A 13446-nucleotide genomic window follows, 5' to 3' on the forward strand; every position below is an offset into this window, starting at 1 on the left:
GGGAATGAGCGTATGTGGTCATTGCCATCACTGAACAGTGCTGGTGGTGGTGACATCTGGAAGGAGGCAGAGCTCTTGGTTCATTGTGGCCATGATTTATAGATTAAAGCAGGTGATTTGCTTTTTGGGGGTTATTTTGTTGTTATTTTTTTACCTTGATGGATGGACGGCAGTTTTTAAGCATTAACTAGTCCAGCCTGCTCAGTCTTTCTTTTCCCTCCTCAGTTCCCAAGGCAGAGAATGAAGTCCCATCCCCAGCCTCTTCCCACCACAGCAGCAACCAGCCGGCCTCGCTGACGGAGGAGAAGCGAACACCGCAGGGCAGCCAGAACTCCCTCAACACAGTTAGCTCGGGCAGCGGCAGCACCAGCGGCATTGGCAGTGGTGGTGGCGGGGGCAGCGGTGTGGTCAGCACTGTGGTCCAGCCCTACGATGTGGAGATCCGCCGTGGTGAGAACGAGGGGTTCGGCTTCGTCATCGTCTCTTCGGTGAGCAGGCCAGAGGCTGGAACGACGTTCGGTGAGTCTTGGGGTTCTACCTGTGCACCTCGAGTGCCTCGAGCACTGCAGCACAAGGAGAGGAGTGGGGATGTGGTTAATTAAAAGTTGTGAGCATGCCCTGATTTGTATAATTAATAGCTTCATTGCAGGCTGAGACTTGGTAGGCGTTTGCCTCTTGGGTTTTGTTCACTGAATTGAGAAAAGCAAAATGAGAAATCCCAACCTGAAGAGCAAAAATGTCACCAATGGCAGTTCCTGATGCTCCCCGAAAATCCAGTTCTCCCTGCTAGCTGGGTACCTTACTGGGGTTTGCTTTCAGAAGAGCATCCAGGGATGCCCCCAGTGATGCTGTTTGCCAGTGCAGAAGTGGGGCAGGTGCAGTGAAGTATGTCTCCCTATGGTAGAATTGAAGCAGTTGATTTTAAAGCAGTAATGCTTAAACTGATTAACTTCTCTTTGGCAGTCTGGGTTACTCTGATCCTCATTATGGAGTGAGCGTGCTGATAGCTGGAAAGTTTTAATTAATAGTCCTTGCTGGTGAGACATAAAATGGAGAATACTGTTAAAAAAAACAGGATGTTTTGACATATTCCACCTCTTCCTGAATCTATTTCTTCAGAGCAGGGGGATGTCAATATCATGGGGCTGGGGGGTGGGGAGGAATGGCAGAACATGTGCCTTTGCCATCTTCATACTACCTCTCAGAGCAGGGTTGTGGTTTGCAGACAAAATACATTGCAATCTCCCTGTACAGCTGGAGTGTTCCTGGTGCACAGATGTACATGTGGCAAGAAGTGGCCTTTCCCCCTTTTTTGTAGGCTCTTTTCCTGAAATTTCCTGTCATTGCCCATCAGTAATGCCCTTACTAATGCATCAAGGGAGCATCACCTCCTTTTCTGTAATTAATGTAGAACAGGCCATTTCTCACACAGTTCAGAGCAGTCATGGCAGCAGGGAATTCAAGGGTGAAATACCTGATTTAGACCGAGTGCATTGAGTTCTGTCAGTTCTCAGGTGCTAGACTACCTTACATTGTCCTTGCTGCTGGAAACTGATCGTCCAGTATTTTGGTGCCAGAACACGAAGGTGCAATGTAACATAGATTGAACTCAGTCTAAACCAGAGAGAGGGATTTTATCTTCTAAAAGTATTTGCAAATCTGTGTAAATAACTTTTACTGTATAAAGACTGTGCTCTAACTCTTTTCCACAGAGAAGCCTTGACCTGAGGTTGTAAAAAGTTGTGTTTGCTTTAGCCCAAGACATTCACTAACTGGAAGTTTTCTGTGCAGGGGCTCCTCATGGGGATCTGTTGATCTGTGACTGTTTTTCCTTTAACTTTTTTCAAGTGTATTCAGCTTTTCCCTAATACTCTGCATGAGATGTGTTCCCTCTGCTGCGTGGTGCTTGCTTTGGACCTGCTTTGTAGTTTTTTCTTTCATGGGTAGTATTTAGAGATGGGCCAAACTGGTTCTAAAATTCACCTTGGTCATGTTGGTGTGGGCTCTGTCATCTCTGTTCAGTGGATTGGATAGAGTAGGAACTCATACCCTCAAAGTAGCTTTTAAACTGAATGGGGCTATGTATTACCAGAACGAGAAGTAACAGAAGGCGGGAGGGAGGGGAGGGTAATAATCCCCCTATCATTTGCAACTAAAATTAACACTTTCTGCCAGTTTTCATTGTATCTTTCCAACCTTGTTCTCTCACCTCACATTCCTTTTCTTAGCTTTTTCTTCTTTATGGTCTTTCTGGTGTTGTTCTGTGTGCAGCAACGTATATCTCTAAAACTACTAACCAAATAAACACTACAGCACAGATTGGAAAGTGCATCTTGAGGGTGAATGTATTGTGGATGCAAAGTATGAGTTGACCACTGTACACTTGTGGTTTAATGATATGCTGTGTGCCTGTGGGGTTCTTGCCCATGTATAGAAGCAGTACAAAAGCTCAGTGGGTTTATCTGGGTGGAGCTGTGTATCCCCTGTGTTCCAGTTTTGCATTTTATGGACGATGCTGTGTTTTTAGGACAAACAACTGCATGGAACAGAAGTAGAATTTTGTCTCCAAAACACATTCATCCTAAAGTGCTCTTGCCGTGTGTGTGTCAGACATCTCAATGTTTTTGTGTGTGGTTTTAGAGGTATTTAAATGAGAAGGTCCTTATTCCTTCCCTGCTCCTGTCTTGGTGCCATCTAAGATCATAAAAGGGAAAGGGTTAACAGAGCCTGAGGTGGATGCCTGCACCAAACAGGTTGTCTTTGTCAGTCTTGGCCCATCTGTAGTGGTCCTTTACCTTCCTTGGCAGTACCTTTATTCACAACAGAAGAAAACTGTTGCTTCCCCATGCAGCACTGATAAAGTGGATCTTTGTGATAGAAAGGGAGTTGCACTCCCTCTTAGGCCTAGAACGATTTCATCTTTCTAAATTGAGAAAGAACAAAACATTGGCAGAAGCTTGAACTGCAGCTGACTTAGAGAAGGACCAGAGAGGCTAACACCAACATAATCTTGAAGGAGGAAGGTTGTGTTTCCTACAGTTTCTATTTCTTTTGTTCAAAAATAAAACTAGGATTTGGGTTATGATGGCACTGCTGAATGCAGTGGTAGTCTTTAAAAATATCACCATTTATATTAGCAGAAATCAAGGTGGGCGGAGTTTTGAGTGATTAACAAAGCACGTTGTCCAAAAAGTGAAGTGTTGTGCACTCGTACTAGTTGATTGCCAATGTTTTGAACACTGGCAGCAAAGCTATCCTATAATAACTTTTTCTTGATGCATTAATTAATTAACCCTTAACCTTCTCTTTCCCTTTTCAACCCTTTTTCTCCTTTTCCCCTTCACCATATTCCCACGTATGTAAACAATTAAAAAACCAAAACAAACCAAAACAAAAACAACCCCCAAAACCAATACCAAAGCGGGAAATGCATGTGTGGCCATGCCTCACAAAATAGGTCGGATAATTGAAGGGAGTCCCGCAGACCGCTGTGGAAAGCTGAAAGTAGGCGATCGGATCTTGGCCGTGAATGGGTGCTCCATCACCAACAAGTCGCATTCAGACATCGTCAACCTCATTAAGGAAGCAGGAAACACCGTTACCCTGCGCATCATTCCAGGAGATGGTAAAGTATATGTTTCCTGCTGTTTCCTTTCACTGGTTTTGTCCCCTGGCTTTTTGCAGTCTTCCATAGCTTTGTTTCTACTTATAGGAATTCTGTTTTTAAACAGGGTGGTGCTGATTCTAGGTTTAAAAAACAGTATTTCGTTCTGTCTTGTTCCTCCATGCAATTCTGTAAATTTGATGCATATTTCAGTATGCTTTGATTTGATTCTTAGGTTAATAATGCAGATTTAGAATATTTGGGCATCACTTGTTAATATGTGGGATTCCTGAAGTACACAAGAAGGCTATAGACTAAAGAGATCATGGAAAGGGATAGATACTTTGTCATGTTTCAAGCTGCTTGAAAAAACATTTGGTTTTATTCTGGGTAAGTTGCTTTGAGAGCCAGCTCAGGACATCTTTAAATGACTTCGTTATGTGATAACTCTGGTGCTGCTGTGTGCTTGCAGCCGATCATTGTAAGAGTTACCCTAGGATAACAGTTACCTTAAGAGTTATAGAATCTCACTGTTTCAGATCAGAGGGAAAGTGCAGGATCCCCAGTGCTGATACTTGGTACTGGTTTCAGGCCATTGAAGCATTTAATAAAAATATGGATCTGGTTTATGTACCAGTTTCATTAAATTGATTCCTAGCTGTGATGCCAAACAGGATCAGACCAGGAACGTCTGTCATGATTTATAGTGAGAATTCATTAGGCAGAAATCTTTTTACATTGCTCTCTTTTTAAGCCGAATCCATGGGTATAAGATTTGATGGCTCAGATAATGAGCATTTCTTAGAGCTGTACAGGACATTATTTGCATTCATCTAAATGTGGAGAAAGTGTGATTGAGTTTGGAAGAAAGGCTGAGAAGGTGTGGCTGAGTTGAACCTGGTACCTGTAAAGCAGAATGAAGTAGTTAAATAATGCGATTTGTGTGACAAGCATTCAGTAGTTGCTAAGTCTCATGCTTTCTAGTCTGAAAACATGGATTTGGTTACCCCACAGAGCCTTATGCTGTGTTTAAGTATAGGATAAAAATAGGCCAGCATGAGAAATGATCAGATTATAAATTATCTCTGGTTAGGATGGTCTGTTTTGCATAAAGACTATTTTCCTACTGTTCAGTAGCTACTGGGTCAAATGGTGTATGATCCTTTGCTGCTTCCATCCAATTGGGCGTTCATGATGATAAAGTGGCTGTGAAGCAGGCTATCATCTGAGCTGGCCTGCATGTGCCAGTTTTGAAAGGTAAACTGGCAGAGGAATTGGTCATTGCCTGTATTTTTTGTATCTGATCAAAATGAAGGAAGGTGAATCTTTGAATAAATAAGTGATTTTGTTTTTAAAGGCAAAAATACCCAAGAAATAAATAATTTCTCAATGGTTTAAGACTTTTTTAAGAATAGTATAGCTTGCTGACATGATTACTCAGCCAGTCTTGTGGTACAAATACATGTACAGAATACCATGTTCAGTTGCTTAGTTCAGAATGGAAACCTGTACCTGTGACTTGCATCACATATTCCTAAAGAAGGTGGAAAGCTTTAATTTAGGGAAAGAGTCAACTCTTTTCTGTCATAGAGTGCAGGCTTCAAACCTTTCTATTTACTGTCCCTTCGAAATTCCAGATGAGATTACATACTTCGCATAGTATTACCTGCATTTAATTTCCAAAAGCCAGTAAGACAAGGCAATCTGAGAGTTTTGCTCTAAACCCCATGAGATATAAGAAATTGGTCTCAATTTTGTTCTCCTTTTATTGTCTTGGGGTGCTTTTGTTGATTTGTTGTTTTCATTTTGTTGACTTACGGGTGCTTTTTGGTCTAACTGTACTTCAAGGTGTGTGTGTGTGTGATTAAATCAGAAGCCATCCATCTCGGATAAATATGCAACTAAGGCTTATCACAAGACTCACAACCAACTCACACTGCTAATCTATCTAACATTATTAAAAACACCAAGGGTTTTGCTTTGTAACAGGTCTTGAACGAACTCATTGCAGGATTATGTGGGCAGTGAAATTAAGATATTTTAACGTGCTACCGGCTGATGCAAGGATAAAGAGAGCTGAAAAATCACAAGCTCAGATTAGGTATTTAATTGGTGTTTGGGTGTTTTAGGGCAATACAGGGCAAAGAATCAATGAAATAAGTAGGATTTAGAATGTACAGTTGTAATTCGTCTAGAGATACTATTTTCTCTATTTGTGTTCTGTTCCAGTTTTGCGTCCTGAACCGGTGTCTAAAAAGCTAGCAAAATTATGCACAACTCCTGACTCATGGGATAGGGTGGGCTAAAGATAGATGCAGTACAGTGGTGTGAAGATACATCTGTACCAAAGATGTGTTGTTGCTTTACTTGGTATTCTTAGTATGACCTACTAAAGGGTAGGAATCTTGCATTCTCTTTGAAGCCTATCTTCATCTGATCTCCAAATATTTGTGGAGGATTTCAGAGGCTTTTGTTCTAGATGAATGCAGAACACTTAACCATATTTTGGGGCCTTCTTATGGAGGAGGTTTTATGGAGACAGGTTTTAGCAAATGTCTTATGGAGACAGGTTTTAGCATCAAGGCGTCATTACAAAGTACACAGAATTACTTATTAAAATCAACAGTGTAACCACACACAGGGCCACACAAGCCAGCTGTCAGCAGCACATCCTCACAAGGGTATGTTTTGGTCATGGCAACCCTGAGAGGTGCAGGCAGACCCAGGAGCCTCTCCTGCTCTCTGAGCCACTGGGCACAAGTCAGCTCTGGTCTGGAAGATGTTACAGCTCCATATGCTGAGGGTTTGGGCATGTTAACTTGGGCACAGTGCTGCAGGCAAAGGAGCTGTGCTCTCGTTACACCCATCTGTTTAAATAGTTCTTAGTTTTCTCTTTCCCTCTCCCTGAGTTTCCCTTGACATGTGCTAGCTATAGAAAGGAAAAACGCTTCACCTTTCCCCGCAATTAAAATAAATCCATGAAATAAAACAAGTTCCCAGGATCCAAGTAAGCCCATGATGATCACCTCTTCTTAATTTGGGAAAGAAGCCCTCCTTTTTCTCCTATTTTGTGTTACTCCTGGACCCTCTTTAATAACAGCTGATTTCTCCATAGTCAATAAAATGAAGTACCAGGTTGCTTAAGAAGCAAGCAAAGGCAGGATAGAAGACCTTGTAATTTTATATTTGAGAGCCAGATGTTTCCACCTGGGTTTTGTTGCTGCTGGGGTTGCTTTAAGTGGGATTGGAACTAGAGAAATTCAGTCAAGAATCAAGGTGCAGCGTTTTAGCCAGTGACTGTGCATTCAGTTTAGATTTTGATCTTGAATAGTGGGTTGTGGTCAGTATTTTGTAGTTATCTGTAATCTGTGGTCCTCTCCTGGATAGAATGGGTATAGGCACAACGTGGGGTCTTCACAATGGGAAGAACTGTTCCACAAAGGAGTGAGTTCCTGCCACTGCAGTGACTTCAGCTGGGAATACCATGCCTAATGAATGGTCTTTCTGTTGACTGTGCCCATCATTCTCTATATGTAACCAATATAACTGCTCAACATTTTTAGGGCTTAAGCATTTGCCACTGACTCTCCTTCTGAATTCAAACTCTTGTGTGAGGGGAAGGGTGTTTTCAGGAACTGCTAACTTCTGGAGCGATTCAGTATTTGAAACTCTTCAGTATTAATTTTAGTTCAAGATTGATACAATATATCCATTTCTGGAAAATGGATTGAGTTCAATATGCAGGAGTTCCAGGTCTTTCCTCCAAAACTGTGTTGCTAATATTTGGCTAATGGCATTGACACGACCTTAATTTTAGGCAGAATTTTAAATGAGTTCTGGGTTAACTCTGGTCTTATTGAAGGCTATGATAAAGCTCCAGTATATTGGGACCATTTTGCCATGATGTGCTGTGAGGGACACCTGGATAGTCACTTTTCAGTTGTGTATACAGCAACTCTCCCCCCAGTTTTGTGAAACAGGAGAGAGTACCTCTCCTGGAAGCACCTCTTGCCATGCATAGAGAAATAATGGCATTTGCACAGGCTGATGTTGGGCTGAGAGCCCTTTACAATGGCATAAACTGAGGTTTGAAGTTAATCCTGCTCTCTGTATTCTCTCATTGAGCCCTTTTGTAAATGGTTCCCAGAGCTGTTGATGCATTTGGCAGAGGTGGTTCCATGTCCCTGCGTGCAGCTTTGAGTGCTCAGGCAGCAGTGGGTTGTATTTCAAAGATGAATTTCAGTACATTTGAGGTTTAGCCACATTCAATATCACCTTGTGAGGTATTAGATAAAAGCCACATCTCAATCCTCCTGAAGATTGCAGTTTCTGATGGAGGAAGCACTCATAAGCTTATAATCCATGGAATAGTTATTGCTACTATAAAATTAATCTACCCAACCTACCATACTTGGGGACTTTAATGATTGGAATTCATGTCATTAGACATCAGACAAAATATTCTTCTACTCTTCTTCCACAAGTCAGTATTCTGAGTGTGTCTAATGGTCAGAGATGTTTCTAATTCCAATTTGCCATTTATATTTTTTTCCAATGGAGTGTACAGTTTCTTAGACATAATTACTGTGACTTATCTTAGACTTTAGCCTGTTTATTTTTTGATTTAAGGCATTTGAGCCAATCTCAAGTTATTTAAAAACAACGTAATGATGTTTTCCAGTGAAATCCCTTTGCAAAACTTTTCTCCTCTGAGTGAGTAGGCAATGGTCTTCCCTCATAATGAAAAATAATTTATTTTGCAGAATCCTCCAATGCTACTTTATTGACCAATGCAGAAAAAATTGCTACAATTACAACCACACATACTCCTCAGCAAATACCACAGGAGACCAGGTCAGATTGTTTTCCTTGAAGAGAGCGTGTTGGCATGCTCTCTCTTTGGTTACTTCTTGATCATCTTCACATCCCATGAGCTGTATTTTTCCTCTCTCCCTCTTTCATTTGTTACAGCAGGAACAACACCAAACCAAAGCAGGAATCCCAGTTTGATTTCAAACCGCCCCAAGCAGCACAGGTAAAGAGTTACCTTTTTAATTGTTTTGTTTACCACAGACTGTAGCTTCCAATCTGCCTGTGGGCTGTGTTCATATATTTCCCTTGAAAATTCCTTCTGGGAAGCTGTTCTCCCTCAGCCTGTTTGCTGAAAAAAGAGGAATTTGCTGATTGGTTTCTTAATACATGTGGCTTTTTTTTCAGCTGGGAAACATTTCCAACACATTCTCATCATGACTTTTAGGGAGAGTTAAAAATAAGCTGACATTTTTACAACAGTAATAATTTATATGTTTGTTTAGTGAATTGGGTATTGTGAGGGGCCTCTCCAGAAAGTACTGTTGTGTGCAGATGATAGATACAGAGGACAAAAAAAAGAGGAAAATTTAATAAGCAGCAATAGCTGGAGTGTTCCAGCTTTCGCAGACAGCATCTTATTAGAGAGGTTATCTATCTCACTGTTAACTTACCTTGCCACTGGCCATCCCAGAAGTAACATCTTCCATTAAAGACTTCAGAACATCCCTATCCTAACAGCATTTGTGAAGAACAATGCACATGCTCCTGGGCTTCTTGCAGAGGAGTAGACAAGGCAAAGCCAGCACCATGACGTAGACTCATCCCAGGTACCATCAGGCATTTAACTAAAGCCTTATATAACCTAGGTGCCTAAAAATGCATTGGACATGGCAAAGCCCATTCAGTCAAACAGCCCTTTGCAGACCACCGCCAGCACTCCAAATTGCACGGTGGGATGTGAGGAAGCAGGAAATCCTAGTCTGTGTGTGAAAACCTGACTGATTTTATATTTTTAATTATAAGTAACAACAATAACAATGTTGGTTAATTGAATAATTTCAAAATTAAAGCTGCATTTAACTTTCAAACGTTGTTTTCCCTCCAGCAGGACCAAGATTTTTACACTGTTGAGCTGGAAAGAGGAGCCAAAGGGTTTGGCTTTAGCCTGCGAGGTGGACGGGAGTATAATATGGATCTGTACGTGCTGCGGCTAGCTGAGGATGGTCCAGCTGAGAGATGTGGGAAGATGAGGGTATGTAGAAACAGATTTAAAAACCATGTTTCCTTGCAATAAACTGACTTCCCTGCCTGTCCCTTACAGGCACACCTTCTGCTGTGCCAGCTAAGAAGAAAATTAAACGTTAACTGAAAGGAGCAATGGTTCCTATTTACTTCTGTCTGTGGCTTCTGTCACTCTTTGTATGCCATCTATAGCAGTATGTGTGCATTGGAAGACTTCACCCCTTTGTTCTAATGCAGGTTTCCAAATTCTAATACATAATCTAACTTTTAAAGCCTGACAGAGATACATGTAGCAATGAAAATGGAATAGCCAGTCTCATCAGCTTTTTTAAAAGCTTGACAACAGCCTTGAGTAGAGTATTGGAGTAGTGCATCCCACCTGATCCTTTCTCTGCTAGTGGGCAGAGTGGAGAGTAATGTAATTTTTTGATTAGTATTAACTGTTAACTTCGCATATCAGCTAAATTATAAACGTTATAACAAGGGCATATGTTATCAAATGCCTACAGAAAAACAAATTGCCAAGTTTTATGTGCTCCTTGCTGCTCTGAGAGAGAATGCATTATAATCTTACCACATGTGTCTTTTTCTTCTCCAGATGTATCATGCAAAGGGCATTTTCAAAATTATTTTGCCAGGAGTAGATCTGTAGGCCCAGAACTTCTGCTGATGAAAATAAATCAGTGCTGCCCTGTGGAAGTCAATGCTTTGACAAGCTCTTCCAAGCCCTGTTTTCCTATCCTGATAAACGATTATATTTACAAAAGCAGCTTTGCTGGTATCTATATCCAAGTGAGAAATGGACCTGAAAAAGCTATTTGAACATCCCAGTTACAGCAGACTGCAAAACAAACAATGACCTAGACCAAAGACTTTGTAAATAATCAAAATAAAATAGCACCAGTTTTAACGCAGCTATTGAGCGATACAGTAATGAAGTGTGGTTTTACAAAACAGTAATGAAATCACAGAATCTCAGAATGTTTTGGGCAGGAAGGGACCTTAAAGCTCAGCCAGTTCCAACCCCCTGCCATGGATAGGGACGCCTGCCCCTAGACCAGGTTGCTCAAAGCCCTCTCCAGCCTGGCTTTGAACACTGCCAGGGATATTTCGAGACTTCAAGATTCCCCACTTGTCTTCATGTCTCTCAGGGCCCCGCACACTGTTTATTGTGGACTCTGACTGGGCAGAGTTGGGCGCATTTAGCTTCCACCTCTGCTGTGGCCAATGTTTTGTGGTGTGTTGGTGGCAATTGTCGTGGGGGCTCGTTTCTAATCTTACTCTTCTCCTTTATTGCATTAACAGATTGGAGATGAAATCTTAGAGATCAATGGAGAAACTACCAAGAACATGAAGCACGCTCGGGCCATTGAACTGATTAAAAATGGTGGGCGCAGGGTCCGCCTGTTTCTGAAACGTGGAGATGGCTCTGTCCCAGAATATGGTGGGTCAAACTATGAAAACATTCCTTTCTTCCCTGGCATCACTCCATGAATGATTTGTCTCAAGATCTGAAGCGGGAATTCTTTTTTATTTTCCTTTCTCACCAGTGTCTTACCAACCTTTGCAACATATGATTAATTGCCTCGCTTGTGCTGAATTTTCTACACATTTCACCCTTTGCTTGCTTCCATGGACTTGGGGCGCAGTGTAAGGCAAGATCATCATAGCAGTGTTTTTGGTGATCAGAGAGGAAAACAAAGCAAAACAAAAAAACCTTATTGTCTTGTCCAGCCAAACAAGGAATGTCATTGAACTGTGCCAAACTGTTTCTCAGTGGCTGAATTGTTGTTTCAAATCTCTACTTCTAATCAATGCAAAAACTGGGATCCTGAGTTATTATTCTGAAGCAGTGCTTATTTTTTTTGTTAGGTTTTTCTCTTAGTTCCTGTCTGTGTCCATAGACGTGAATGCCAAGATGGCTTATGAGATTTTTTGCCTTCCCTTAGTATTTATGTAAATATTTATAAAGTTATTTAAGAAAAAGAAGAAAAAAAAAAGAGCTTTACTGCAAAAATATATTAATTTGGCCTCCTGAGCCCTTTTCTCCCCCAATAAACTGTTTGCTGGTTTCAACTAGTTAATTTGTAAGGTCTGAAAAGGTGAGGAGGTTATGAAAAGGTGCTCTCATGTCTGTCTCGGGGGAAACATTCAGTCCTCATTTCTTACAAAAAATTGCATTAGATTTCCTTTTCTTCCCCCGGAGGTTGGATTGCTGGGTGGCTTAACTTAGCACACTATTAATACTATAATTATGTCTTATTTGTTTGAGATAATTGTCAAATATTGTGCCCTCGATGGAGGGCTACTCCCAACCAAAGGTCTGTGAGGTTTCTATAGAAACTGATGATTGAAGGGATGTCCTTTATACTTTTCTCCCCGTATTTGGGTTGTTTCTGTGTCAGTAAGTTCTGTGTTTATCATTCAGTCCATGTCCTAAAACCAGAAACAAAACCCTTCTGCTCTATCTATGAACTAGATTTTCTTTTCATTTACTGTACCACGTTGGAGAGTTTCTGCTCACTCTGTTCATTATTTAACTTTAAATGACCAGTTCAGAGTATAACCAACAAACAACTGAAGTGTTTAACAATATGGAAGGAAAGTTATGGGTTTACACTTCTGTAATATAAATAGCACACCAGAAGGTTTGATGATGGCACTGAAATTCTGTAATGTTCTTTCTACTTTTGTCTTTTCCTATACTCCTTTGGATGTACAGTACTGTATCATATGCTAGACTGCATAAATACCCTGTAAATTAAGTGCTTCATTTCTCAAAGCATATGTCTGTTGCACTGAGGATGGAAATCCACCACCAATTTTCTTTTGGCTAATGCTAAACCACTGAACATTCATTCTCTAAGCAAGGATTTAATATACAGGGGTTGCACTACTGTAAAGACTATCCTTGTAATGTTTGGGACTCCTTCCTCTCTTCATTCTGTTCACTGCAGTCGCAAATGGTTCCTCTAATAATGTTAAGTTCCAATATTTTTCTGACTCGATTGGAACGTGCTTCTCTATGAGGCTGTATATTTTTGTAATGAGTTTTGTACTTATTTTTAATGTTGTGGTCTCTGGTGGACTTTATTTTTCGTTGTTGTTTGATTGTTAATGTTTTTTCTATGACATTCTGTGTCGCTGTTCCAGCTGTCTTTTAGAATGGATGCTCTCGTTGTCTGGGTTATTGAATCACCTCTTAGATGTCTCTTTATGTCACAATAATAACAACTGCTGTCTTTGCAGCCTTATATTTGGGTGAAGCCTAGACAATCTGACTGGAAAAATAAACTTTCTTTATTCTAAGATAAAATATGAAGATTTTTCTTTCTTTCACCTGTATTATAGGGAATCTAAATTTTCTACTTTTCTCTTTCTCTTACTTTTCTTGGTGCTGGGCTCTTCCTTCCTCAGCGATGATACCTCCTAATATCGCTGCATGTATGAGAAATGACAAGCTCGGGGAGTCTTGCTTCTACCTTATGGGCCATAATCAAACTACGGTTTGTAGCTAAAATCAATATTAGGTGTTTTTGTGCTGTGGCCTAATTCCCTCACATTGCTTTCCGCTTCGCTATATTTTATATGTATCCAGCAATTCATTCTGAGCACCCTGCGTCCCCTGAATTGTAAGTACACCACAGGACACATTTAAACCTTGTGCAATAGCCAGGTTGCTGCAAGCCATGTGCTTACAGCTACAGAAAAGCAGTGTGGTCCCCCAGCTGCTGCCTGAAAATGCTAATGAGCAAAAATTCACACACGTGTGCCATAACACGCGTTTC

General features: G+C 40.9%; 1 protein-coding gene across 27 annotated transcripts in view; it reads left to right on the forward strand.

Moving 5' to 3' along the window:
- The window catches only part of MAGI1 (membrane associated guanylate kinase, WW and PDZ domain containing 1), a 339165-nt gene that overhangs the window by 321528 nt on the left and 4191 nt on the right, over positions 1–13446 (forward strand). For 8 of the 27 annotated variants that reach the window (XM_061455776.1, XM_061455785.1, XM_061455777.1 and 5 more), the window contains 6 exons: positions 226–519; positions 3422–3625; positions 8368–8458; positions 8576–8639; positions 9522–9668; positions 10964–11102. In XM_061455776.1, the coding sequence (XP_061311760.1) occupies positions 226–519; positions 3422–3625; positions 8368–8458; positions 8576–8639; positions 9522–9668; positions 10964–11102 (939 nt within the window). Of the gene's footprint in view, positions 1–225; positions 520–3421; positions 3626–8367; positions 8459–8575; positions 8640–9521; positions 9669–10963; positions 12975–13075; positions 13165–13446 lie in introns of those variants that run through there. The other 19 variants (XM_061455781.1, XM_061455786.1, XM_061455800.1 and 16 more) reach the window with 11 other exon arrangements.

Source organism: Pezoporus flaviventris, unplaced genomic scaffold (assembly GCF_033815535.1).
Source record: "Pezoporus flaviventris isolate CSIRO_AGI_PZ_B2104156 unplaced genomic scaffold, CSIRO_AGI_Pfla_v1 ptg000021l, whole genome shotgun sequence".
NCBI lineage: Eukaryota > Metazoa > Chordata > Aves > Psittaciformes > Psittacidae > Pezoporus > Pezoporus flaviventris.